The 26,461-nt window shown below is 42.3% G+C and overlaps 1 protein-coding gene across 4 annotated transcripts; it reads left to right on the forward strand.

The window, feature by feature from the left end:
* The first annotated feature begins 59 nt into the window (after nucleotides 1-59).
* On the forward strand, nucleotides 60-25,648 carry mideasb (mitotic deacetylase associated SANT domain protein b). Of its 4 annotated transcripts, none has more exons than XM_084914085.1 (13): nucleotides 60-560; nucleotides 5,666-7,428; nucleotides 9,194-9,466; nucleotides 10,096-10,432; nucleotides 10,697-10,763; nucleotides 12,316-12,458; nucleotides 12,804-12,907; nucleotides 15,938-16,013; nucleotides 16,926-17,014; nucleotides 18,613-18,756; nucleotides 19,197-19,319; nucleotides 20,275-20,474; nucleotides 22,164-25,648. In XM_084914085.1, exons 2-13 carry the CDS (start codon nucleotides 5,956-5,958, stop codon nucleotides 22,396-22,398), a joined length of 3,264 nt encoding a protein of 1,087 aa, XP_084770211.1. In that variant the 5' UTR covers nucleotides 60-560; nucleotides 5,666-5,955; the 3' UTR covers nucleotides 22,399-25,648. The 4 variants fall into 4 exon arrangements, with proteins under 4 accessions (XP_084770211.1, XP_084770210.1, XP_084770213.1 ...); XM_084914084.1 differs by lacking the exon at nucleotides 60-560 and adding an exon at nucleotides 3,131-3,590; XM_084914087.1 differs by lacking the exon at nucleotides 60-560 and adding an exon at nucleotides 3,131-3,590 and having other exon boundaries at nucleotides 19,200-19,319.
* Nucleotides 25,649-26,461: the final 813 nt, after the last annotated feature.

Raw genomic sequence — 26,461 nt, forward strand, 5'->3', positions numbered from 1 at the left:
AGGGTTGGTGGATTTTTTTTGTGTGTTTTTTAGGTTTTGTCTACATTTAGATTTGCTAGTAATTCATTCTTTTTTTTTGTAATGCAGTATATATTGAAATAATATGAGCTCTAACTTGAGATACCTGAATGAAAGTGCGACATTATTCAACCGATGTTCCGGTGCAGCGGGGGTTTACTATCTTGCCTGTGATAAACTGTGATAAACTAGGTGCCATTGAGCCGTTAAGACATAAACGGTACGCGGCCTGAACAGCCCCATTTTATTACAGTCGAGTTTATCAACACTGCAGCTAATTAACATTTTAGCAGTTCAGTCGGTCCGTTTGACATTTACATATTCACTGTTAATGTCCTGTTGCACCATCGACTGCTAGCTAAAACTGAATCAAAGTAGGACTGGGGAAGTGACGCACAGTGAGGGAAAAAAAAAAGTTTGATGCTTAAATCAGTCGCTACCGTTACAGTATTCTAGCATGCCGTCAGGATTAGGTGCAGCGGGGCGCTGTCGAAACAGCGAGATGATGAAGGCTTGTGTGCCATGGAAGGGCAGAGTTTAATGTAAGTACTGTTACTGCATAAGGGCTTTTTTGCATGCTGCTAAGTATTTTGTTTATGAAGGCGAATGCTAAATGGGAAGCTATTAATGTGTCATTACTAGACAGCGAGCTTTGATCTAACCCCTGTTTTGTTTTTTGTTTGTTTTTTTGTTTTGTTTTTTCTTTCAACCCACGTCCTTCTCACAAACGCGAGTTGTAAAAATCCCAGAAAGCCCCCAGACTACCATTCATACCAGCGATGTCACATTTATCTGAAAAGTCCCTCCTACGTAAACAGTGACACTTGTAAGTTATGTTGGAATGTGGCGACGTGCTAAAACGTGACTTGGCGTGAAGGAGAAGCATCGGTTTTGGGCAGTCGTTGCAAAAGCGTGTCAGCATTTACAGTGACATTTATGTCACTGTATGCACTTTTTAGAAACTTCTCCTGTTGTGTACATGATAGATTAGATTAGATGTACTGATTAAGAATGTGGACTCTAAAATGTCAGCACACAGAGGGAAGATGCTTGTTTTCTTGTGATTTCATGCTTTCCTTTTCTGCACTTTGTTCTTACTGTTTCCAGAAAATCCAGAATCCAGAAAATGAGCTGGATTCCTCAAACATTAATGACTAACCCATTGATCAACCAAATGTTACAGCCATAAACTTTGAAAACTTATATTGGTGAGTCCTGTCAAGTAATTTGAGATCCACAGAGAAGAAGGAGAGACTACAGGCCTGCACTGCTGTGATTTTGCCCAGTGTTGTAGTAGAAATTAAAGGATGCAGCCATAATTAATTTGATCCTTTACACATATGAAAAAAAGGCTATGCACTTTGGTGAAAAAACACCCACATTTCCTTTTGGTTTATCGAATTGTTTCAGTTCACTGAAGTCCAAAGTCAGCTGATATAGGCTTCAGACCCCCTGCAACTGTGATATGGTTCAGAAAAGGGGTGGATGGTTGACACGAATGTGTACATACATGTACAAAGAATAGTTCTGAATAGAGAACACCACAATACAGTTTCGCTAAAACTTAGCGCAAGCTGTCAGGGCTTTTGTTTTTAAATAATACTCATAATAATAGTAATAATAATAATAATGTCATTGTCGTCATACACACACACACACACCTGTTGTTGTCTTCTTTCTGTCTATTTGTCTCCATGATGATCTCCTCCTTTTCCTCCTGTCAGCACCACTTGCCAATATCACTATCTGTTGTACTTGTTCACTGCCCCATTCGGATGAGTGTTAAAATAAAAATCAATGCACAGATAGAGGTCTTCTTGGGAAAAGCACAGGTTTGAGATGTGTCTACTTGTACAAAGGGAGTTCTTTTTTTTTTTGCTTGTCACAATAATAATAATAATAATAATAATAATAATAATAACGATGCACGTATAAAATATTCACTGGATACTTGCTTCTTCATTTGTGAGGTTCGGCAGGCCTTCCACTGGTGAGAGCAGCCTGGCTTCTTCATTTAGATCCAACCACAGTTTCAGATTATAAATCCACTGCAATTGTGAGGTGCTGCTACAGCTATCCTCTTGTTAGCTTGCTGAATTGGTTGAGCAAAAAATGAAAACTTCCATTAGCTTCCTCCAAAGGGTGCACGGGCTTGGCCTTAAGAGATCGGATGAGGATGAGCCGCTATTTTTCCACATCAAAAGGGGCCAGTTGAGGTGGTTTTGCAGACATGTCCCACTAGGAGGAGGCCCCAGGGCAGACCCAGGACACACTGGAGAGATTACTCTAGGCTGGCTTGGGAATGCTTAGGTGTGCCCCTGGCAGTTGGAGGAGACAGAAGTGGTGGAGGCCCCTGGGCACTTGTGCAGAATGCCCATTGGATAATCAGGCCGAGCATACAGATAGTCAGCTATTATATTAGTGCATTCCTTTAATTGCACCTGTGTGCTTCCTCTTATTAGTTATCTGTGAAACTGCCAATTTCTACTTAGAGTATATCTCATTTCTCTGTTTCACGTTTATTTTCACAGTTTACTTATTTGGATAGCCATTTCAGCTGTTTTTCATTTAGAAATCCTTACATGCTCTGGCTCCAGTCTATGATTCAGTGTGGAGATTTTGTCCTTATCTGTATTTTGTCAGGAAATTGGGCGTGCATTTCGCAATGTTTCCTAAGGTAATGAAAATACCCCATTGAATTGAAGACAGTGTGATTCCTATGAAGTAGCATTTCATTGTTTCACATTATTATATGGAAAACTAAATCACACAACCCTTGTTATAAACACTTTCTGTGCCCCACACCCTCAAGGGCCTTTCTGCATTTGCCTCTAGAAACAATCTTCCGTCTGCTGTTTCCACGTGTAAACATTACACATAGATTTCACAGAGAAAATATTCAATAGAAAGAAAACAAGAAGTGTGAATGCAGTGAAAGGAAAGTGAACGTCCTTCCCCTTCAGACCTTCGGTCCTCCCATGTGTGTTGGAATTTCCCGCATGGACTGAGAAGGATCTTGCTCCGTAAATTACGGCGCCTTGCATGTCAAAGGAAACCCCTTATTTGGGCAGGGAAGTGGGTGTGGCCAGCGCGCTGGTGGTGTTGGAGGGCTGGGTTGGTGGCTGGGTTAAGGGAGGAGGGGGAATCACAAGACGAACAGAGACGCGCAGAGCAAATAGGCCGCATTGTCAGTGTGTGTGTTTTTAGTGCAATCATCGTGCAATAATGTGCAACAGACAGCGGCATCACTGCGCTCACGTTTCTCCAGATTAGCACCCCGTTTTCTATCGGGAAGGACTCTTGTTTACGCAGCGAGGTTGACCCGCGCACCCCTCCTCTCTCCCCTGTCTCTCCACAAATTTTCCCTCTTTGTAAGGGGAGGTGAAGGGAAGAAAAGTAGCAGTGAGTGAGTGAGGTCAGCAACATAGCATGAGTCAACCTCGGGGATATATGCAGTCATCATCGCAGGAGTGCATTGTGCGGGCCTGCTGCCGCTGCTGGCCGCACAGAGCTGCGAGTGTGCGATCCTGCGGGCTGAGCTGCCGTTAGTAGCAGCTTTCATGACAAACACAGTAAGTATCGGGGAACACGGGGCCGGAGCCACGCTGTCGATGACTGTGGCGTTGTTGATACGGTCGACACTGCGCGTTATTGTGGCCACAGCTTGCTGACAAAGTTTTGTTTACCTCGCCGTACTGGGCGGTCGACAGATCGGAGCTCCATGCGGGGCTTACCGCTCGCCCTGTGCGACGTGTTTAACGTGCCAGTGAACGCGGATCGCAACGAAAATACATAGAAAGAAACGTGACGTATTAATTTTTTTGACAAGTTGAATCGATTAGCGTTGTCTGTTAGCCGTGCCACCACACTTTTTTTCCTCTCTCGTCACGGGGAGCTGCATTGTTGCTTCGGTTTGTTGCAATGGGACATGGCATTAGTGAGTAGATAATCCGTTTTCTGCAACAAAGGGCTTCTCGTAAAACAGGCTGGAAACAGAAAGTGATGTGGAGGGAGTGGGTCCAGGGCAACACGTTGAGTGTTCTTCGTTTTCTTTATTTGTGCAGGCCGCGTATTGTGTGTGTGTGTGTGAGCGCTAGTGCTGATTTTGAATTAGGAAATGGCGATGGATTAGGGCGGCTAATGGTGCTTGACATTTATTTTAAGCCATTTAACGTGTTAGTTTGTATATTGGGCTAAACCCCAGGCTTGTGTAAGGCTGCACTTGTGATGCGTCATGATGATCTCTCACCTCAGATGGTGCGATTAATGCTCGGCATGGTCAACCTTAACCGTTTTTATTTAATTATTTCTTTATTTACTTGTTTATTTTAATCATCCTGCAAGAAACGTGCAGCTTTTCGTAGAGGATGTGTCAGAGTTTGACAACGTGTCTGCATGCATGTGTAGCAGCACATTGTGTTGCTACTGATGCAGAAACAGCTTCTTAGCCCACATAGTGTGGCGATTCACTTTACTCTGTCAGTGGTGTCTCGCAGAGAGTGCAGGATCTGAACAGCTGCAGCTTTCTATTTTAAGCAGTGTGTGTGTGTGTGTGTATGTGTGTCTTACCAGGTCACCAGAGTAAAGGGTGACAATTGTCAGTCACTTCCTATGTTGTCAGAAAGGACCTTTGGCAAGGCCATCCTGTAAAGATTCTCATGTTCATTTATGTAATCATCTTACCAAATTGTTGGTGTGCAACACGAGCCGTGCAGCGATTACAAAGCTGTAATGCTTTTCTCTTGAAGTTGTTTAGTGTTGCACAAGGTTTGTTTTGTTTTACACAGACAGAGGATTGATTTGAAATTTTAACAGGAGCAGCCAGGATGTTTTTGGCAAACTGGACTGTGCCAGAATCTGTTTTGAAACTCGGACATCAGATAATATTTTAATAATGGGTTACCAGCTATTGTCAAGATCTTTCCATAAGCTAAAAAAAAAAAGCCTTCAAGGCCATTTTGACTTTTTCCTTGCTCCCCCCCTTTGCATAGATAGTTTCATACTGACTCATCTTTGCTCACTTTCAGTTGCCCTTCTTTTTCGAGTCTCCGGCCGTGGTTCAAAGGGCATGGGTTCCCTTCTTTTCCCTTTGATGAGTCACTGAGTTGTAAGAGAAAAAGGGAAAAAAAAAAAAAAAAGTGGTTTCTATCACTTTCAGTCCGCCGTCTGTTACGCGGGAAAGGGAGCTTCCTTTTAGTCAAAGGTCACGTGTGCTGTTTGATAATGGTGATAAAGCAGTGGTACAATGAACAATTATGCTTCTTTTTTTTTTCTCCCACAGTGCTTGTTTTTGTTTCATTGCTGATTAAATGCAGCACAGTAATATCCTGTGTGACATTTCCAGGAACTATTGATTTGGCTGTCTCTCTCAACTACCTTATTTTGGTTCCAGTTTTCTACACACGTCTGGTTGTATACATGCTATCCTGCATGTAGGACATCATCCCTTTGTCACATGAGCTTTGTGAATAGGCGCCTCGCATGCTCTGTTCTCACACCCATGCTTTTCGGTCGAGGTCTATTGCTGAAAAAGCAAACAACAGGTTTTTAAATGATTGAGTCAGGGATGTTAATGAGACCCTCCAGTGGGGAGAGTCCCTTTAGACTGATAGCTCAGTGCTTGACATCTGTCTCATTTTCTCTACAGGGTGTTGTCCATGAATGAGAAAAACACACAAACGTCTTCATATCTGTTCACTCCCAGCTGACAACCTGTGATTAGGTCACAAAGAACTTCAGAGGGGATAGAAGATAACCTTGTTCGACCTGGCTCCTGCTTATTCTGACGTCAGTGTGATTTTACTGGTTTATTTTATTGTACATTCCCTATAAAAGGGTATACGTGTATATTCCCATCTTTGATTGCTGGATTGATACATTCAAGTGGAGTATTATCACTTCAGCTGACTGAAAATTTTTACCTGCCTCGGAATATTCATGCCCGTCATGAGCGTACCGGCGCAGCAGAAACCTAATGCCAAAAGAACAGGCAAACGAATCACATTTTTCAACGATCAAAGTGTAGCAATGAAGGAGACTTCTCAGCACCCAGATGGGTCCTACTATGTGGCGAGTGGTAATGTTTCAGAGCCTGGACAGAGTGAGGCTGCAAGTACTGTGACATCCAATCCAGAGGGCCCTCATATGTACCTCAGCTCTGTCATCTTCAGCCCAGATAAGGGCGACCACAGCAGGGGTCATTATCAGCAGACTGTACCCATGAAGTGGGCTCACCAGGAGCACAATCAGCAGCAGTCGAGAGCTGCACCTTGGACCACCATGCCTCACTGGGGGCAGAACTTTCCAAGTTATATTGGAGGAGTAACTGACTCAAGGACCCAGAATGTATTTGTGAAGTCAATGCAAGAGACCGCTGGCTTGCAGCCACATCAACAACCCCCTAACAGAGCTGCAGACAAACCTGCAGTGGAAGTGTTCAGGGATGTAGGCAAGTCTCGGGGGATGGAGTGGGAGCAACAGCAGCAGCAGCAGCCGCAAGTTTTTCAGGACACCTTAAAATCAGGGGTGATCAACACCCAGCAGCAGAGTACATCCCACCCAGGAGGAAGCTCAGTCCTGCAGTCCTTCCAGTTGGCCTTTGGTCAGCCCAAGCAGCACCTGCCCGCCTACTACCAGACGTTCCAAGGTAACAAGACAACTCTACCTAACCCCCCAAACTACTCGGCACAGAATGCAAAATCCCAACATCATTTACAACAGCTGCAGAAGCAAGAACAAATACAACGGCAACATCTAATCCAGCAACAAATGCAGCAGCAACAAATCCTTCAGCACCAACAACATGTGCAGCAACAGCTACAGCAGCAGCAACAAATACAGCACGAGCAGCAGCAACAAAAGATGCAACAGCAGCAGCAACAGCTCCAAATTCAGCAAATGCAGCATCAGCAGTTGCAACAACAAAACCCCCATGTGCTTGACTATTACCCTGGTGTGCAAAATGCAAACCCTCACGCTCACCCCCAGCCCGTTGTGGTACACTCCTACGAGTCCTCTGGTCCAGCGCCGCCAAAGATCCAGGAACCAATCATCCAGGACATCACACCAGAACCACAGCAGCCATCAGACCCGCTGCAGCCCCCTCTGCAGTCTGAGCACCTGACTCAGTCGCAGCCTCAGATGCAGCCTCAATCCCAAACGCAGCTTCGCAGATCTCGACGGCTCTCCAAGGAGGGCGGCGCGCCTTCGGACAATCCCTTCCTGCCTGTCCCCTTGGAGCAGTCAGCACCAGTGCTTCAGGGACCGCAGAACGGGTCACGAGACATCCAGGCAGCCCCGACAGGTGTCATCCAAAGCACACGCAGGAAACGCAGGGTTTCCCAGGAGGTCAACCTGGAGATGCTTGCTCAGAAGGCCTCAGAAAGGGAGTCTCCACCATCGCATCTTAAGGTAAATGCATAATTTCATTTGGAAACTGGCAATGCAGCTATTTTTTTCCCCCCCTTGCCTTTGCTTTTATGTGCCTTTCTGTTTTCTATGTTGTTTTGCCCACTCATCTGCTTCTCAGCTGTTTTCTATCAAGCATAAGGACGGCAGAAACAAGTATTGATGTAAAAGGACAAAATGTTCTGAATCCGAGTGATTGCACTGCTGTTTAAATCTAAACTTGTCGCTACAAGCTGGAAGCCTTAATTGCAAATATTTCGGTGAGAGCTGGAAGTCTAGGTTTCTAGCATTATCCCAGGGTATAATTGCATTGGGATTTTTACTCCCAGAGCAAGAGTGGGAACTGGGACAAATGCCCCTGCCAGGAAAACTGTGCCAAAAGTTGTGTTGTTTGTGATTAACGTGTTGCTGGAAGAGATGCTGAATGTAATCAGAGCCCAGTGAAGTGTACGCCGCAAAAGTAAACTGCTCAGCTCTGCCCTGTGGGGAAAATCTGCAGCTAAGACAAAACTTTACATAGCAAATATTAAATTGGGGTAAAATGTGCTCTAGGAAAGCCTCCATGTATGACTTTACACCTCTCACAGGATTTGTTAAATGTACAAACCTGATATTATACCCTGACTGTACCATGCAAAGTCATACAATTATCTGTGTTTATGTGCTGAATGTCTTTATTGTGCAACAAATGCTGTTGCTAAACAGTGCTGAGTCAGTACGTCTATAGTTAAGCATGGCTTTGGCCTGAATTTCCCTCACAGTTAGCTGCTTGTACAGGCAGTGTGTTTAGTTACATGCTTGCACGCCCTCCCCTTCAAAGCAGAGAAACTCCAGCCTGCCCTCCCCCCTTTATCTATACAGGGAGGGGTGCAGGGTTGTCCTGCCTGCAGTGCTCAGCAGAATATCTCTCCACCACTCTGGTGGAAGGGCTGGAGTTTTCCACCAGCAATAATGAGAGCTGCTCCAGCTTAGCCACAGTGCTGCATGCCTTTCTAACCATGAAGATGCAGCGTGCAGAGACGGCATGCATCTGCCTTCAGCTGTCCTATAATGTGGTCGTTTAAATGGCTTTGAAGTTGTTCCTCAGTTGATCGCGGCACAGAGGCTGCTCGGGCCCACTCATTATGGTTTGTCGAAGGAAAAAAACTGTGAAGAATGCCTTTGGGGGTTGGTCCGTCGAAGTGCGTGTTAAATATGCCACTAAAGTGCTGCACCTAGCAGTAAAATACGATAGTGAAAGGGCTGAGAGTGAGACATTATATTTCAAATTCTGACATTTGAAATTTTTCTTTCCACAGCAGTTCACTTTCTCTTGGTGCCTGCATCTGTTTGAGTATTGATTTAATTGTTGTTTAGTGTTGTGTAGTGGGATTCCAGTTCATTGTACTGATTAGAGTTCGGCAGCCTGTTCAGTTGAATTAACACCCATCCTGTTAATCAGATCTATTTACTGGGGTGTGCTAAGCTGGAAAACAAAGCTACTTTTCCTTGGAGTTGGTAGGCAGTGGCATTGTTTACAGATGTTGTTTATAGGCAATTGATTTAATTAGTTGTCCTTTTTGCGTCTTGCTTCTGGTGAGTCTTTAGTGGTCACAGTGTTGTTGTTTGAGGAGTCAGATTAGCTTTTTTTTTTTAAAAAAAAAAAAAAATACTGTTGAGTAGGCAGTAGAACTCATTTAGTATGGGTATAATTTTTTGATATGTCATATGCTTTAAAAGAAAACCATTTATAAAGAGCATTGCAATAATGAATTTTCATCTCTATTAGGAGCCACGCAGGCCATGGAGTCCCACAGAACAAGAGATTATGAACCCTAAGCGACCTCGAGACGACAACCTTGTTCCACTTGTTATCCCCGTGTCTGTTCCAGTCCGGAGGCAGGAACCCTCGTCTCCCGAGAGTGACGAAGCAAGTCTGGCAACCAACTGGCCTCACAGGTCTTCAAACTCCCAGGATCTCGGGCGCGCAGACCACAAGCCCTCGGTCATCGTCACCCGAAGACGCTCACTGAGGAACTCCTTGTCAGACAGTGCAGAGCAGGTGGATACACATGAAATTCTTGCTGGTTTTGCTTTTTCTACACTTAAAACACACTTTTATATGCAGAACTCATTCACCAAAATCTCAGAGGGAAGTTGCATGGGACTCTCCATGCAGTTAGGGAGAATAGACTGGAGTCCCAGCTTTTATATACATTTGGTTTGTTTGTTTTTTTTCTGTTTAATTCCAACTATAAATCCTTGAATTTATTCCACATTGTCCCACCCATCAACACATTCTCCCTTCCCCCAGCCATGCTTCATGCGTTCCCTGCCCCCATATTCGTCCTGTACCCTTTTCTCCCTTTCTCTCATTTATTTGGGTGGAGGGGGGATAGCTGGTGAACTCTTTGCCCTGTCCCAGATCAGGCAGATTAGCAGGGTTTAGCACTGCCATACTGTACATTATGTACCTAAGATTTGAGGGTTGGGGTCCCTGTTCTCTCTCTCTCTCTCTCTCTCTCTCTCTCTCTCTCTCGCTCTCTCTCTCTCTCTCTCTCTCTTTTTTGAGGCGTTTACAGTCACTAAACCAACTTTGTGTATAATTCTTTTTTGCATATTTTTAATTTGAGACACAAAAACTTCTGCTATAACCTCACCTCTTAAAATAAAAATTTCCTTCCTTCCCAGAACGATGGCGCAGAGGGTGAAAAAGACGACGATGGCAAAAAGTCCAAACGCCGTCCACGCCCTGAGCCTCTCTTCATCCCGCCACCTAAACCTTTATTCATCGCCCCGCCCGTCTACTCCAGCATTACACCCTACCAAAGCCACCTACGTTCCCCCGTACGCCTCGCCGACAATGCTATCACCATGCCCCCCTATACACCACCGCCGATCCTCAGCCCTGTTCGTGAAGGCACCGGACTGTACTTCTCCACTTTCCTGTCATCTGCTTTGGCCAGTGGCCCAGGCCTGCCCCCTCCCGCTACACCCAAGTCAGCCACACGCAGCCTATTGCGATCTAGTAAGTAAAAAAGGAAGTTTATAAAACTCGATTGAATGAATTTCCAGTTTAGATGTCCTTTGGATCAAAGTTTTGTGCACTTGTAATAAGCACCTTGCTGTAGTTCCCCATAAAAAACTGAATGTAAGACCAGGTACAATTTTTTTATTTATTTTTTTTTAATATATTAGAATTTTGACGGACTGCATGTTAGTGTACTCCTGTGCTGTGTCTTTGTTGTTGCTGGAGTGAGTGTGTTATGTGTGTGTTTTGCTGCCCCCTTAGACAGCTGCGACATCACACCGCCAGTTTTGTCTGCTATGAGCGAGGCCACTCCGGTCAGCAATGAGCCGTGAGTATTTCTCCTGCACGATCAGTTTAGAGGTTAAGTGCTATTTTGAAAGGAATTATATTGCTACAATGAATTATTCAAAGCATAACAGTGAATTGAATTATGAAACGTCTTGAAGGAGAACATAGACTTCTTGAAATTCTAATCCCGTCTTTTAATGCAGCCTCCCCCTTCACCACAGTTACCACTGAATTCTTTTGCTCGGTCATCCACAGCTAACATTATTACCAGAAGTTGTCTCTTTGAATCAACTATGTGGCTCAATGTCGCACTAGAACATCTCGTTTTTTAAGTTGTACATGATACCTGGTTTCAGTGTGATATGCAAATGTTATTTAAAGTTTTGGCAGAGTTGGAAAGTGATTAGAATGGGCACATGTAGCCGTTACTGATAGTAAAGCGGGGCTACCTGTTTTGCTTTAAGGATGCTCACTGGTTGCACTTACTGTGTTATAAATACAAAGAAACAATATTATACAATCTCATTTAATCAAAAACTTAAAAAAAGGCCTGCTGTTGGAAAAGAAATGCCTAGAACGAGTAATAGATTGTGAGGGTTGTATATGGTGAGATCCTAGATGGAAGGACCCTGAATCCAGGGTGAGAATGGCATACACTACAGCTGCTAGTGAAAACTACTCTATAGAACGTTATGCATTTACTGAATGTAAATGTATAGAATGGCCACTCCAGAGAACTAGTGAAAGTAGATGCTGTAATGAAAATGTAAAGAATTACAACCTTAAATGCATTTCTAGATAAAGTCAGCAGTTACTCCATGAATAAACAAAGCCACTGATAGCTGGGTGTGTATGTAAATCCATTTTTTGTAGTTGCATCAACGACGAGTTGCAGTTTATGGGGGTGCATTGTGCAAGCTGTTGCTTCACTGATGCCAGCTGCTCAGATGTTAGGCAGGGATGAGCTAGGGAGGCTTCCCATAAATCATGTTTTCAGCTGGATCTGGTGTGCTTTCAAATGCAGAACAGCCTTTGCAGGTCAAGTTTTAGCAGCCCACTTTCTCTGGGGGAGGCTGCCAGTGTACACACACACTCAGCTGGGTACACTGCAGTTTCTCTGGAAATGCAAGGGAGGGAGGGGATATCCTAGCTCTATCTGTTGACAGCATAATTTTCACAACTTTCACACTGAGATATCTGGTTTGCATTGATATGTAAGCTTTTAAAGAACTGTATCTGATTCACATTTATTTTTGCATGATTTTCCTCTTTTTCTTGTTAAATCCAGACCATCAGTTCAGCTGGGTTAACAGTACAAGAGCTGCAATGTTCAGAGCCGGAGCGCCTCAGCAATTTTTTCTGTGACCTTTTAAAGAATATAACAGACGAGCACAGAAAATAAAAACGTTCTCAGAAACAACACGAGCTTTACTGTAAAGCGCAACTTGATACTGATACTCATAAAGCAAATGCTGTCTTCGCTAAAATATTTAAGAGTGAATAAATGCCTCATGAATGCAGAAAGAGTCGATGAATTTTAAATAGATCAAACACTTCCTGCCTTGTTTTTAAAACTGATGTCCTGTTCCCAGACGCATAAATATTGGCTCACGGTACCAGGCGGAAGTACCAGAGCTGAGGCAGCGATCTGCTGTCGAGCAGGATCATCATCGTGCAGAACTGGTCTGGGTTCCCCTGTGCGATCTGGAAGGAAAACCTGACCTTGAGGAGAAAGGTGAGTCACTACCTGAGAGTTTTTGAGAATAGCAAAGTGAAACCGAAAGCTTATATAATGGCACGCAGATGGTGGTGCAGTGAAAGGTTTGATAAATGAAAGTGGCCTTAAAGAAAAAAAACGGCTCTTCATAAGAATTTCAATTCATAGTATATAAATGTTGCAATATTGCGGAATTGATTTAACAGCTGGAGTATGTAATTTTGTTGAGTCATGGATAATAAAAACATACCAGAACACTGAAACCGACCATATTTTGTCTCCATGTATTGCATATCTTAATAATACATTTTCTTATTGTCATGACTGTATGCAAAATCATTTTTTTCTCTCTTGCTTTTGCAGTGGAAGACCTCATGCACTTGGCCTGCTCCAGTGTTTTATGTGGAGGAGGCACCAACCAGGAGTTAGCCCACCATTGTCTGTACGAGTGCAGAGGGGACATAATGGTGAGTTCAACAGAACAATCCATACTGACTGCAACAGGGATTACCATGAATAATAAAAACATAACTGGGAGCTGTACTTCACAGTGGTTGGACTCGAGCCAGGTTTTCTTCTAGCCCACTCACACTTTACACCAACCTGTTTACCTCTTAAAGACTGTTTTCACTTACAGATCACAGATAAAGTCCACACAGATTATATTGTGTTACAGTATAGTAACATTCGGTAGAAGTTGTTAAATGGTAATATTTCATATTTGAGACAAAGGCATCATGCATAGTTCTTATATGCTCATTTATTGTTGCAGTGCTCCATGTAACAGAATGAATGAATTATATTTGTCACAGCACAAAAGCAGACAAGAATGCACTAATAAATTACTAAAATTTAAATAGCTAGAATATTTGGCAATTTTGCTTGAGATTTTATTTTAAATCTCATGTGAACAATTCTGCCTGCGTGTTCAGTGTAGGAGAAAAAAGGCAGAGGAATGAAGAAAAAAATCAGTATTTGTACTGATGTGTCCTTGTCAAAATAATTAAATCCTGCCTGCAGAAAACATGTCAAGCTGTATCTTCGGTACCCTGAAAATAGACCAGCACCATTTCAAAAATGCACTGCAAAAATCTTGAGCCACCCAATATTTCATTATACCTTTCTAGGAAAATGGGAAATGGGTGCAGTGATTTATTGCAACATTATTTATCTCAGTCAAGATGATCCCCTCTGGGGAGGCCAATTCATTACTGATAGGATTGCATGGTCTTTTTTTCTTTCTTTTTTTTAAACTACATATGCATTTATGGAACTGAGAGTGTGTTTGGAATCATTTTAATGCTGAAAAATGAAGCAGTTATCATCAAGATTGGATTTCAAGATTGGATTTGGCACTTTATAGGACCTACTGCCACTGATTTTCAGTCCAGTTCTCGTGTAATTTGGAATACCTCAGACTTTTCTTCCCGTTTCCCTTCCTGAAGAATGGCAGATATTAATCTTCTGTAGACCTCTTCTTGTTGTGCTCAACATGTCCAGTTTCCTCGAAAATTTTAAAGACACACTGCACATCATGCTGAGATATACCAAGTTGTTGGATAGTAAATCATTGGGAATCACTGTGTTGGTAGAAAAATACTCTGCTTTTCATAGATTAAATGAGTGCTGCTTTGAGATTTATGCAGTACACTACTGTATATTATAGAATATACTGACTGCCTGCTTATACATGTTAGGTTTAGTGATGAGTGCCCTTACATGTGCTGAGCATGTTTTCAATGTAGTCATTCAGTGCCTTTAGCACTTGGTGAGTAGTGAAAAGAAGTGAGTGATCAGTAGAATTTCACTTTACTCTGTACTGAAACCCCGGTGGCCTGAGATGACGGAGATAGTAAAACCGTTTGGCCGTTTAGTCAGAAGCAGACTGATCCTCCTGTATCGAGGCACAAAGAGGTACATGTGCTGCTGGGGGCTGTAGAGCTGAAACACTTATTTAATCAGTTGATAAACATAAAATGGTTAAGGGAGATTTTAAAAGAAATGTGCCACATTTCTGATAGCTCTCATGCTCTTAGTCGGAGCTATCTGCCTTTTTTCTTTGTCATATGTGGTAGTGAACATATCTTTAGTGGTTGATGAAATTGTTGGCTGCATTCCCAGGTGATTAGTGTTATGTTTTGAGTGTGCTTTCTTGCATTGTTTCACACGTTGAGCTCAGAGAAAAAGACAGCACGGCCAGTAAAATGTACCGTGGCTGTCAGTCACGTTGTCAGGTTCACACATTCTTCTTGGCGTTACTCGCAAGAGAAAAGCGCCTTAAATGCAACATGTGACATAAATGTTTATGACCTTGCCATCACTTAGCGTGGCGTTCCTGAGAAATCTGCCTGGACAGACGGGTGTTCCACTACACTGCAGCTATGATGCATCCTGTGTCTCATACTTACTGCAGACCACTAGTTGCATCTGAGCACATGAACAGATCGATCTAGTGAAGATTTCAGTGCTGATACTGCAACATGTAAGCCACCGACTGCAACGCAACTTTCACAGCTGCGTTCAACAGCAGAATAATGAAACATTTACATAAAACACACCAAACCTCAGTGTGTGTGAGAAATAATAGACTCTGCGCTTGTTGTAATGAGGTCAAAGAGTGGTTGCTGTTAAATGTTGAGGAGGCAGCATCTCTAGTGGCTCTTACCCACCATATCAACCCCATTAAATTCCCAGCAACTGAACATCCAGTGACTTTTTCATATATATTGACTTTAAAAACAATGCTAAATGTCAGTCACTGTTTCCTGAAACACACAAGTGTTCTTCTGTCACACTTGATAGGGGCTTAGTGTAAAGACAATTTAAAGAGGATGTAACTGATGATGGTATGGTAATTATGTATGATACTCATCAGCAGAGGAAGACTCTTTGCATTGCGCATTACGTTGCACTTCATTACAGTGACTTTAATGCAGATCTTAAATCAATACTTCCATTACTGAAGCAGAAGTTGTCTTGCAGTGTAGTTGTAGAGCTGTCAGTGTGCTTTATGATGCTGCTGGTTAAGATTTCAGGCCCTAGCGACCAGCAGTGGTCCAATGTTGTCAAGGAAACCACGAGGGGAGGGGGCTGTCATAGCGCCCACTCTCTGCAGCGGGCCGACTCGAGCTGCCGCCTTCCAGCATTCATGCACAGTCAGTTTCTCCTTTAAGAGCACAAAGTTAATTGTTATTTTGACAATGGCAGAGAGCGCGCACAATTATGATATAAAGCCCTCAGATACCTGGCATTTTCAGGGAAAGTGAGAGCAGTGGTTAACTCAGTCCCTAGTTACCTGTGAGAAACTGATTCACGCTTTGGCTCAGAGTGTTTTACGGATCTATAAAAGCACAATTGGAGCGCCTAATAGAGCAGGAGTTGGCTTTGTGTAGCAGGAGGGACTGGCTGTATAAAGGCTCGTAACAATCACTGCTGTGCAGCTGCTGTGCCGTGTTTATTCACTTTCAAACACTAATGGTATGTTATTTGTTTTTCAGGCTGCTCTGTCCATGCTGATGCTGAGGAATCCAATTTTCCCAAAGTCTCATCATTTGTCCAACTACCATTACTCAGGTAAATTAAGATTTTTTTTCTTTCAAATAACGTTAGATTTTTAAAAAAGGGCATTTGAGATTTTTTGTAAAGTTGGAAAAAAACACTGGATTCACTATCAAAAAGTTGACTTTCAAGCCTTTTTCTGTACTAAACATATCCAAGTTGTTTGGTTTCGGTCTGCAGTGATATTAAGTTCATAACGTGAGGTTTTTAGACTGACTGCACAAAGCAAGTTGCTATACGGTAAGATTATCAGATCAGATTAGATTAAATTCAAATTAAATTGCACCGTATTTTTGCACCATCCTTGTTTTTGTGACCTTGTCAAGTAAAAGTCATATCCATTATTGCTATTTCTGTTATACTCCAACCAGCTGGTACTTCAAGAAACTAAAAAAAATTCCTATAAATCATTGAGAATTCTGATTTCACCCAAGATGAACCCCATGTGTGCATATTTTGGCTTTTCATTTCATTCTTTAAACCATTTTTTTTTTTTTTTTTTTTGCCCCAGTTTTTGTGCTTTCATCATTAAAACAGTGATTGACTTTGAACCCTCTGCCTTGCCTCAAAGCAGCAGCAGCTGCAGTAGTGAGAGTGTGGCCGTGGTGGGTTAGTCGGTGACTGTGGAGGATTGTCAGAGTCAATGTAATGAGGGAAGTAGGAGAATTGGGTGGGGGGGTGGGGGGTTGCAGGGGCTTGCAGCATGTGGTTAATCCCAAGCAGGAGACAGGGGAGCCTTTGTTTATCCAGTAGTGTGTGTGTGTGTGTGTGTGTGTTGAGAGTGGGGGTGGAAGTGAACTTGACGAGGCTCCACACACACCCTTTATATGGAAACAGATAGTTTTGGAGTATTTTAAACTAACAACTGCATTTTTTTCTTTCTACCTCTACCTCTCCTCCTCCTCCTCCTCCTCTGTCTTTCTACAGGATCAGACAGTTGGACAGCAGCTGAGAGACGCCAGTTTAACAAAGGCATCGCTGCATACAAGAAAGACTTCTTCATGGTGCAGAAACAGGTATGTGTCCTTTCAAACACAAGGAGAGGGAAGTCCAGACCACAGTGATGGAAGAACAAGGCCATCTAGTAGCTGTCGATCACTTTCTACTATGATCACTGTAGACATGATATTTTTCTTCCTTTGAGTCGCTTCATAGAAGTATTTCCTTTTGGTTTGATGTTTGTTTTTTGTTTTTTTTGGTGTCTCATAGTCAACAGGTTTTTCTCAAAAGTGCAAAATGATACAATTTTGTTGTCTGAACCATTTCAGAGATCAAGGAGGTTCTCTTTCAAAAATTAAATTTCAGTGTCACTGAGGTTCCTGAGGATTTTGCACATGACGTTTACTTGTCTGCCATATTGGACCTATGATAACCATAGTAACACTGTAGGGTCAGTGAATAAGGCCCTAGTTACACAGGCCTAGAGGCTGGTTCATAACCATCTGGCAACCAGGGATCATGAGGGGACAAAAATGTATATTCTCCAACTGTGCCTTTGGTCACGAGCAGATTGCTGTGGTCAGCCTACATGCAGACTCGCCAGCTATTTTCTGAATGGTAGTAAAACTGTGAAAAGTGCAGCATGAACTGGAAACTTAGGCCATGTGCTTTCAAAGCAAAGCAAATTTTATCATTTTCCAGTTTACTGCACACTTTTCCGAGTTTTATTACCGCTCTGAAAGTAGTTGGAGTTTGTTTGCAGAGAAGTTTGTCTCTACAACTTCAGGCAACTGCAAATATCTGCTAGTGACCAAAAGAATCCTAAAGATGTTTTTGGTGTTTCCCCAGAAGATGTTGCATCACATCCAATATGGTGGATGTGATACAACCCCTGTAACGTTACTTTAACTATCATTGGCTTGCGTCAAGACGGAAACACGCTTTAAGAGAGGGTGATGTGGCATCATTTGTCATTCGGGTTATTGCTTTACTAAAATAGCCTCTCTCTAGCCAGTGAACCCGAGAAAGCTAATACTGGGCACTAGCATGGTCCATGCCTTTACTATAGACTGAGGCTGGAGAGCTCCTTACCTGCCACTCTGCACCAAGCACATCAGCTAGCTGATTAAGCTAACTGAATTAAGTACAAAATGATCATCAAAAAGCGTAGTTGGACAAGTGGTAGCCACAATGTTAGCTGGGTTATTTTAGCTTCATTAGTCAAATCAAATTTAAACTTCTGAATTAGATTTAGTGCTGACATTGTCTTTTTTATTGTCATTATCATTGTCTATCATTGTGATGGGCGTTTGTCATTATTGACACCATAGTTCACTGACTACTAAAGAAAAAAAAAAAGAGAGGTGGAGGAAATGGCAGATGAATCAATATTGAAATGAATCATTCCAGCTGAATTTGCAACAAGGTTTTTCAAGGCAATCAGATATAATTAAGCTGAAGTTGAAATGCCATGATGCATAAAAAGACCCACACACACGTGTTTGTTTTTTTTTTTGTTTTTTTTTAAAGCTCTGAACTCTTGTTTTCAGAAATAAGTCATTTGGGTGCGATTGCTTGTTTTAGCAGCTCTGAAATGCTCATACATGTAGAGCGACTGTATAAAAAAGAGAAATGTTTAAAATTCACTAATAAAGAGCGCGGTTGCGGTTCACAGGTATCCACAAAGACGGTGGCCCAGTGTGTGGAGTTTTACTACACCTATAAGAAGCGTGTGAAGACTGGCCGCAATGGTACGCTAACCTACGGTGAGACAGAGCCTTTGGAAAGCAAGACCACAGAAGAGGAGATGGACCACAAGGTCAGTCTTAAACCATGTTTCACATTAGCGTTGCAGAAAATAGCGGATAAAAGGATGTCTGTTTAATACATGCAAATATCCTCACTGATCGCTGTTGAACTGAACTATATAAAAGTCTGTAGCTGTCTGCAACTGTGGTTCATGGTGTCTACAGTAACCTTACACACTGATAATAGAAGGTAGAGCATGTTAAAAAAAAAGTACAACTGCAGGCTGTTTGGGTTTTATGGTAACTGAATAGTGCTGCATGCATATATATATATATATATAGATATATATATATATCTCAATATCTCAGCATGTTTGCTATAATTGTATTCAAGTAGCCACAGTGCGAGTGAAGTCATGTACAAAATAGCTCTCAAAATTAATTGTATACTAGTAGATTTAAGTTTCCCTCAGACATGTGTGTCTTACAGTCAATGTTCTTCTTGGACCAGCAGGGCTCTCACAGACTGGAGCCACAGCGGGAGGAGGACAGCAGGAAATGGGAAGGGTCAGCTGACAGGAAACCGGATGTCTGCCCTACCAGGACGTCTCATGCGCTGCCGTCCACAGAGAATGTACGTGTGCAATTAGAAGAGCTGCGTGAATTAATGATGGTGTGAATAAATTAAATGAAAACATGTATAGCTGAGCAGCGAGCGCAGAAGTCTCTCCTTTCAGTGTTTTCTCCTCTTTGTCCTCAAAGATGAGATAAAATGAGTAAAACAGTATTTTTAATATAATACAACCCCAGAATATGAAGGTTGGTGCTCTAGTTTGGTTGCACTGAATTTCTATCATTACTGTTGTTATTATACTCATTATACTTATCGCATATAGTGTATTATTTAGTAGTATAATATCCGTGCTTTTTTTTTTTTTTACAAAAATAATTTTTCACAGTAGAAATAATGTAATTTATTTTAATCATCTTTAGTTTTTTGCTTTTGTGCACACACAAACTATTCTAAAAGATATTGTAAAGCGAGTATATCGACTGATTTAGATTGAACATATAAGTTCGATATAAATTAATTTAAAGCAAAGAGAAACTGCATGAGAGTTTGGGAAGATAAGATTAGATTTTATGGAAAATGTTTTGCGGCAAACTGATTCCTGCTTTAGAAATGTGTCAGTTGAAGATTTGTCCTTTTGAACCTGGCCTGAGTTGCTGGTTGGCTGTTGGTTTTGCTGCCCCCCGCTGGGGTTTTGGAGAAGAAAACTCAAGTCCTCCCCTCAGCTCTCTGCTCTGCATTGTGCAACTCCATAGTCTTTGTTGGGAAACGGTGACTCAACAAGAAACTTTTCTCCTTTCTTTCTTTTTCATTTTTTTAAATGTTAAAGATGAATTCAGGCTGTGCGTATGTTGCAGTTTGATTGTGTCCTCATTTATGCATCCACATGCATACCGTTGTGAAGCTATTCTATATAAAAGCTGCTCGTAAAGTGGCTTCAGCTGCACTAAGCAGCTATGTTAAAGGTGTTTTGGAGCTTTCATGTTAACAGCACTTCTTTCTTTTATTGGGTGTGCAGCCTGGGACCGTTCTGATTATGAAAGGCCAGGACGACACGGGGAGGGAGCAGTCGCTGTCCCGGGTTATTCACCCCCCTCATCCGCCACCTCCCAGCTCCAAACAGCGCTACGAAAACAACGCCCGCAAGACGACTCCTTCGACAGGCAACAAAGGCCCAGCTGGTCAGGAGGGGGAATTTCCCTGCAAGAAATGTGGCAGGTCAGTGATCAGAAATGTGGCATCAGTCACCGCTGTTGTGTCGGAGAGGCTGGGGTGAGTCTGTTTGCTTATGTAAAGATGATAGCAGCACTCATTCGAGTTGCGTAAGTAGCCTTAGACAGGACAAGATGGGAAAAATAAAAATTTTGTTGGAAATATTTGTACTTCTTTTGCCCACTTGGAATATGAATGGTAAATAGAGGGAAGTGTCTCATGGTGTCTCTCTGAAAGAATCAAACCGTCCTGTCATGCTTTGGTAAAATAACAACTCGTCCTCTGGCAACACCAGCCATGTTATTGCCAACTGTGTCCTAGCAACCGAAACACAGTAGATACGGCACATCACACCTCCTGTCAGTGCAGCTCTACCCAATGACTTGAAGAGCACTACACTTGCTCTTCACACCAGCTCAGTGTCCTCATTATAGACTGTCCTCCACCACAGATATCCAGCTAGGTGATTCACAGCTTTGAAATGTTTTATCGCAGATCTGCTGTTGTGTCACATGACGTGAGATTTATTGTGGAGCTAAAATGATCGAATTTTAGTACATCCTCTTTGGAGTTGTAATGTTTTCTTCATAATTTTATGAGAAAGCACAAAGAAGTAGTGAAAATCACTGTTGTTTAGAAGCTTGTGTTCGTGTATGCTAGTGAACTTTGACCTCAGTCTTTACAGAGAGACAGATTCTTTGTTGTCTGGAAGTACTGAGCTTAGAGTAAATGTGTGAGAACCCTTTATATGAGTTGTTGAATAATGTGCAGTATTTCAATAAAACTTGAATAAAAGAGGCTTTATGAGGTAGTTCCCAGAGCGTATAATCTAATTTTCATTTTGTGCTCTTTAAAATAATAAAATAATTCCCCCCGGCTGAACCCTTTTACTTATAATGATGTCTTTTTGCTTAGTGGGCTTTGAACATTTTCTCTACACCATAATTCATAAAGTTATATATTCAAATTCTGCATATTCAGTCTTAAGCGGTTTGTTTTGCCGTGACCATGTCAGGCAAACAGCAGCTGAAATGGGTTCCACCTTTTTCCAAACAGCCTTGTTTTCTTTGCATGTCTTTCCCTTTGCATTGGTACCAGATAGTGTTTGTTTGTTTTAATATGCTGAAATTAAGTTGTCAATGACATGGCTGAGGAACTTCCAATGTGTCACTGACTGTTTCAAAAACAAACTCTAGAGAACCACAGTTTCATATCTAACAAGTCAGACCTAGTGATGAGGAAAGAGGTTTATCTGTCTCTGGCAACACATGATTAGTTGTTTTGATGGAGGCTGATGTCTTACACGTGCCCTGTGTGTGCTCAGCCACCTCCATTTGTCATGTTGCAAACAGACGCACATAGCCAGGACTGGTAGCTGGTGTCCAGTGTCCGTCCACTACCAGCTTTTTTTTTTTTTTTTTTTTTTTTTTTGGATGCTTAAAAGCAGCTTTGTGTTCCTGACCTCCAGACTTACAAACTGAGCTTAACTGAGCCTGCTTAACAACCACAAACAGCACTGCTTTCCTCTTTATAGCAAGAGTAGCAGATTGCATATTTATAGAGCCGTACATATTAAATGAGGCGATTATGCAGAGTTGCATTTTAGCTGCTTGTAAAGCATGAAGGCATTAATATAACCACTCTGAGCAATGAAAGCAAAATGCATCTTTGACCTGCTTTTCCCTAACCCTGCAGGATTTTCTACAAGGTGAAGAGCCGCAGCGCTCACATGAAGAGCCACGCCGAGCAAGAGAAGAAGGCTGCGGCTCTGCGGCAGAAGGAGGCTGAGGAGCGGGCGGCGGCTAAAGCAGCCGAGGCCGCTGCCATCCTGGCTGCGCGGCAGCAGAACGGGACGCGACAGGTGGGCGGCGACAGCACCAATGATGACTCTTCAGACGCAGAGGACGAGGACGACGATGACTGGCAGTAAATGGGAAGACCGTACACACCGACTGTAACGGTAGCGAGGTTTGATTACTGGACAGGAGAAGGACAGTTGAAAAGAAATAAAGAAACCCCCCCCCCCCCCCCTGTGAAGTTTCTGTAAATTTTTGTGGAACAAGAAGACTTCTGTTACTTGGCACATTCAGGGACAGATGAGCTCCCGTGTCCTCATTTAACTGTGAACGCGTGGACTTTCCAAAACTCACCAACTCCCCTTTACTCTGCTTGAAAAGCTTTTCAAGTGTTACCTCTCTTGGTCACAGGGCTCGGTCAAATCAAAGCCATGCCGCTTCTTTCAGCGCTGTCCTTTTTCTCCACTCCCAGCCGCGGCCTTCCTCGCCAGTTTGAAACTCACCCTGCATCATTTTGACAGGTGTGGAACTCGTCAGACCCCCTTTTGTTTAGTTTTTTTCTACTTCGCTTCTTACGATGAGCCACAGCACCCGCTTAAAAGCTGCATCTCGACCGTCCAGCATCGGGTGAAGTTTTGAAGACATTAAAATCGGACAGCTGGGGGAGCGTTGAAGCGAACGGAGGCTCGTGCTGTTAGGTTCTCCGCTCCGGGACGGACAGATGGATGGATGGCATGTGCAAACTGTTGCCTCTGTGTCGCCGCTCTCCTGGACACAAAGCTGCCAAAAGCTTTGTCAGACGCATGTGCGCCAAATGGGTTCTCTGTGTTCATTGGGCTTTTGTTCTGTGAACCCCCCTCCACCTACTCCACCTTCAGCCCCGTCACCTTTTATAGCTCCCAGTTAGTTCCTCACTGTCGATGCCTTGGATGTTATGCTTTTTATCTCAAAATGACAATCAATTTTACACTGTTGTTTTTTTTATTGATATGTATACAGGTGACGTTACTCTTTTCTTTTTTTGCCTGTGTAGCTGTATACGGTTATTGTTGTTTTTTGTGAATATTCCTGTTTATGATTATTATTATTATTATTAATATTAATATTATATTCTGGCATTGGCTGCAGTTTAATTAAGCGCTTTTTCCCATCTTTGTCCAGAGCTTTTTTTTTTTTTTTTTCTTTTCTTTTCTTTTCTTTTTTTTTTTTATTTAAACAAAAAAACTCAAATAATGCTACTTGCTGCCTGTTTATAACTGTGAGATTTCTTTTGGAAACATGAAATGAAGAAAAGGCAGAGATGTATGTGCAATAGAACAAGTTGACCCCCTGTTACCTGAGTGTTCAAGACCACCCGGCCCCCTCCCACCTTCTCCTTCATGCTTACAACCAGCTGCTCCGGATGCCTCACTGGCACCGCTGTAACTGATGGGAAGCATTGACTCAGACTGTTGAAACTGCAGGTCTCTTCAGATGCACACATTGAAGCAGAAAACGGCAATGACCAACTTGAGACAGTTCAATTAAATTAGTCTCGATAATAGTGGAAATTTTTGCTTGTACAATCTGGCTCAAGCAAACTAAAATTGTCGTTATCCTGTGTAAGTAAATTCTTTACTTCCATCAACAAATGGGTGAAGCAGCAGAAACTTTGCTCACTGCTAACTGAACCAATATTGTAGGCCTTTAGCACATACTTCCTACCTCAGTATGCTTTTTCCTCATACTTCCATCTAATTACCGACGAAATACAAAAGGAAATTTCTTCTTTGTGGCTGGTTCAGACTAAAATGTCATGTTTTGTAGGTTTTTAGAGGCAGTTCTTTGCTTCGTCTGTCTCACAGATTCTTAAATCTGGCTCTTTTATTATTTTTTTCTTGCACATGCCCTCTAGCTAAACCTGTCAGCCACAGCTCATTATTTACACTCCCCACAAACTGTTGATGATGGTAAATAATTTACTGGCAAAAGCTGAAACACAGGCATTAAGAGAGATGGAAGCTCGAACTTTACAGGGTTTTATCGCTGTCATACAAATTCCCCTCGAGTGTTTGCTCCTAAGTTTACTATAAACACTTCACACAGACTGTTTACTATAAAACATACAGATAGGGACAAAGGGAGGGACCATTCTCTACTTCAGTACCTGATTTTTTTTCTTTGCAGGCAAATGTCGGTGCCGTTATTCAACTTGTTCTTGCACTTGGTTGCTGATATTCGGTGTTTCTAAATTGAAGCATGATGCGACAGAAGAGAAGAATAGTGTCTCTTTTTAGTCAGCATGGAAAAGTGTCTCAGTCTGCATATAGATTGTTGTGGCACCAACACGCTCCAATGAGAGCTTGGCTGTGGGGAGGGGGTCGTCAGCAGCAGCAGCTAAAGGACAGCGTGACTCAGCTTACAAATGCATTTGATAATTAAATGGAAACGTGTGCAAAAGAAATAAATTAATTAAAATGCACGTTAGTGGTATAGCTGTGATAAGGAAGCTATTTAAATGACTTGTATAACAGTGTGGCTGATCAAAGGCTGATATCGAAATCTTTTTAACCCTACACCGTGCATCTGTGGTCGCCTATTTTCTGTTTACTTTATGCTGATACGAGGCGCCGAATCGGACCACGGAGACGGCGTGTTTTGATCTGTCTATCGCTGCATATCTGTGTTAAGCCCTTCAGCCCAGAGCCAGCTTCTGTTGCCACGGCAACAAATGGGTTAAAGGGTTATTTTCCTTTAAAGGACAAACCACAGTGGGGGAGCTCGGGGGGAGCGGGGAGAAAAGGCTCCAATTACCGGTTAGTCCACAAGTTAAACCTGGGTCTATGCACAGACTGTTCACGTACGAGTGTGTGTGTGTGTGTGTGGGGCAGGGGGGCACAGTGTTAAAAGAACGTGTGTGTGTCTGTGTGTGTGTCTGACTGCTGATAGGTAAGATGTTTAACTGTACACCAGTTAGTGCGGAGAAAAGAAATTGCAGACTGTTCACATGTTTGATATGTTAATTTATATTTCTTTTTATTTGGGTTCATGCCGGGGAGGGGGGGGATGTTGCAACAGAAAAAAGATGTTCCCGCTTCTTAAAAGCAGACTTGTGGGTGAAGTCGAGGCCACGAGCTTTCCTTGTTTCTTCTGGCCGGTTAAGGGAATTTTGAGGGGACAAAAGGTTTATTTAGCTAAAGATTAGAAATCTATATAAGAATGGAATTCTATGTTTGCATACTTTCTATGCTATTTTCATATGAGGTTCACACTAATGATGAAAACAGAAAGGAATCTCAAGTGCTTTTTACTACAGTGTAACTTATTTGTTTTGATTTGATTTTTACCACCTGTGTTTTTAGTAATGATTTATGAAGCACTGTATATTAAAGTTTTAAAATATTCTGCAGGACTTTCTGAGTCACTTTTTTCACCCCCCACGATCACTACACCAAACCAGACCTGATAAAGTTCTAACAGTGACAGTTGCTGTTGTTTGCATTACTTCACAGCCAGCACACAAGGGGGCAGCATTGCTGCAGCGGTTCATTCAGGCAGAGGAAAGGAGGAGGAAGCTGTTCTGTGCCCAGAGCCAGACTGTTCTGTGATGGCTTAATCACATCTGATTGGCTCATGTCATATTTAACCATATAGCTGTACGCTATTTGGTATCATAAATATGGGACATGACAGCAAGTCAGTGCAGCAATTTATTCCAACATATTTAAATATTCATGGAATACAGGAAATCAGACAAAAACAGTTTGTTCATATTTGGTATGACAGTCTTTCTTCGACACAGTTTAATCTCTTAAAGATCTCCATATATAAGAGAAACCAAAAGTTTCTCATTTGGGTTCATCGCTCCTCAGTCCTGTTTCTGCTGGTTTCCAGTACAGTTAGACCAGAACTGTACTGCCTACAGCCTTTCCTCTTTCTCTTCCTTAAAAAATGGTTTCTTGACCACCACCCTTCCACTGAGACAATTTCTGCTGAGGCTTCAACGAACAGTAGATCAATCAGCTGCATCTCTCAGGTCTTCGCTGGATTTATTCCCATTTCTTCAGGATATAGCTTTCAGAGACTATCCATCTGTTCTAGTCTTTTAGTCTAGTCCAGTTTCCTCATATCTATCTAGCTATGTATCTATATATATGTAGATGAATACATAGATAGATAGATAAACATTACATCATCCTCATTGTGAGGTTATGCTTT

Source organism: Perissodus microlepis, chromosome 19 (assembly GCF_051167445.1).
Source record: "Perissodus microlepis isolate ML-2025 ecotype Zambia chromosome 19, ASM5116744v1, whole genome shotgun sequence".
NCBI lineage: Eukaryota > Metazoa > Chordata > Actinopteri > Cichliformes > Cichlidae > Perissodus > Perissodus microlepis.

What these genes read in the sequence shown, in the direction of transcription:
- mideasb (XM_084914085.1), top strand. Translation starts at nt 5,956, where the DNA reads ATGCCCGTCATGAGCGTACCGGCGCAGCAGAAACCTAATGCCAAAAGA. An exon ending in CTCCACCATCGCATCTTAAG is followed by an intron (nt 7,429 to 9,193) that starts GTAAATGCATAA and finishes CATCTCTATTAG; the next exon opens with GAGCCACGCAGGCCATGGAG. An exon ending in TCTTCATGGTGCAGAAACAG is followed by an intron (nt 17,015 to 18,612) that starts GTATGTGTCCTT and finishes TGCGGTTCACAG; the next exon opens with GTATCCACAAAGACGGTGGC.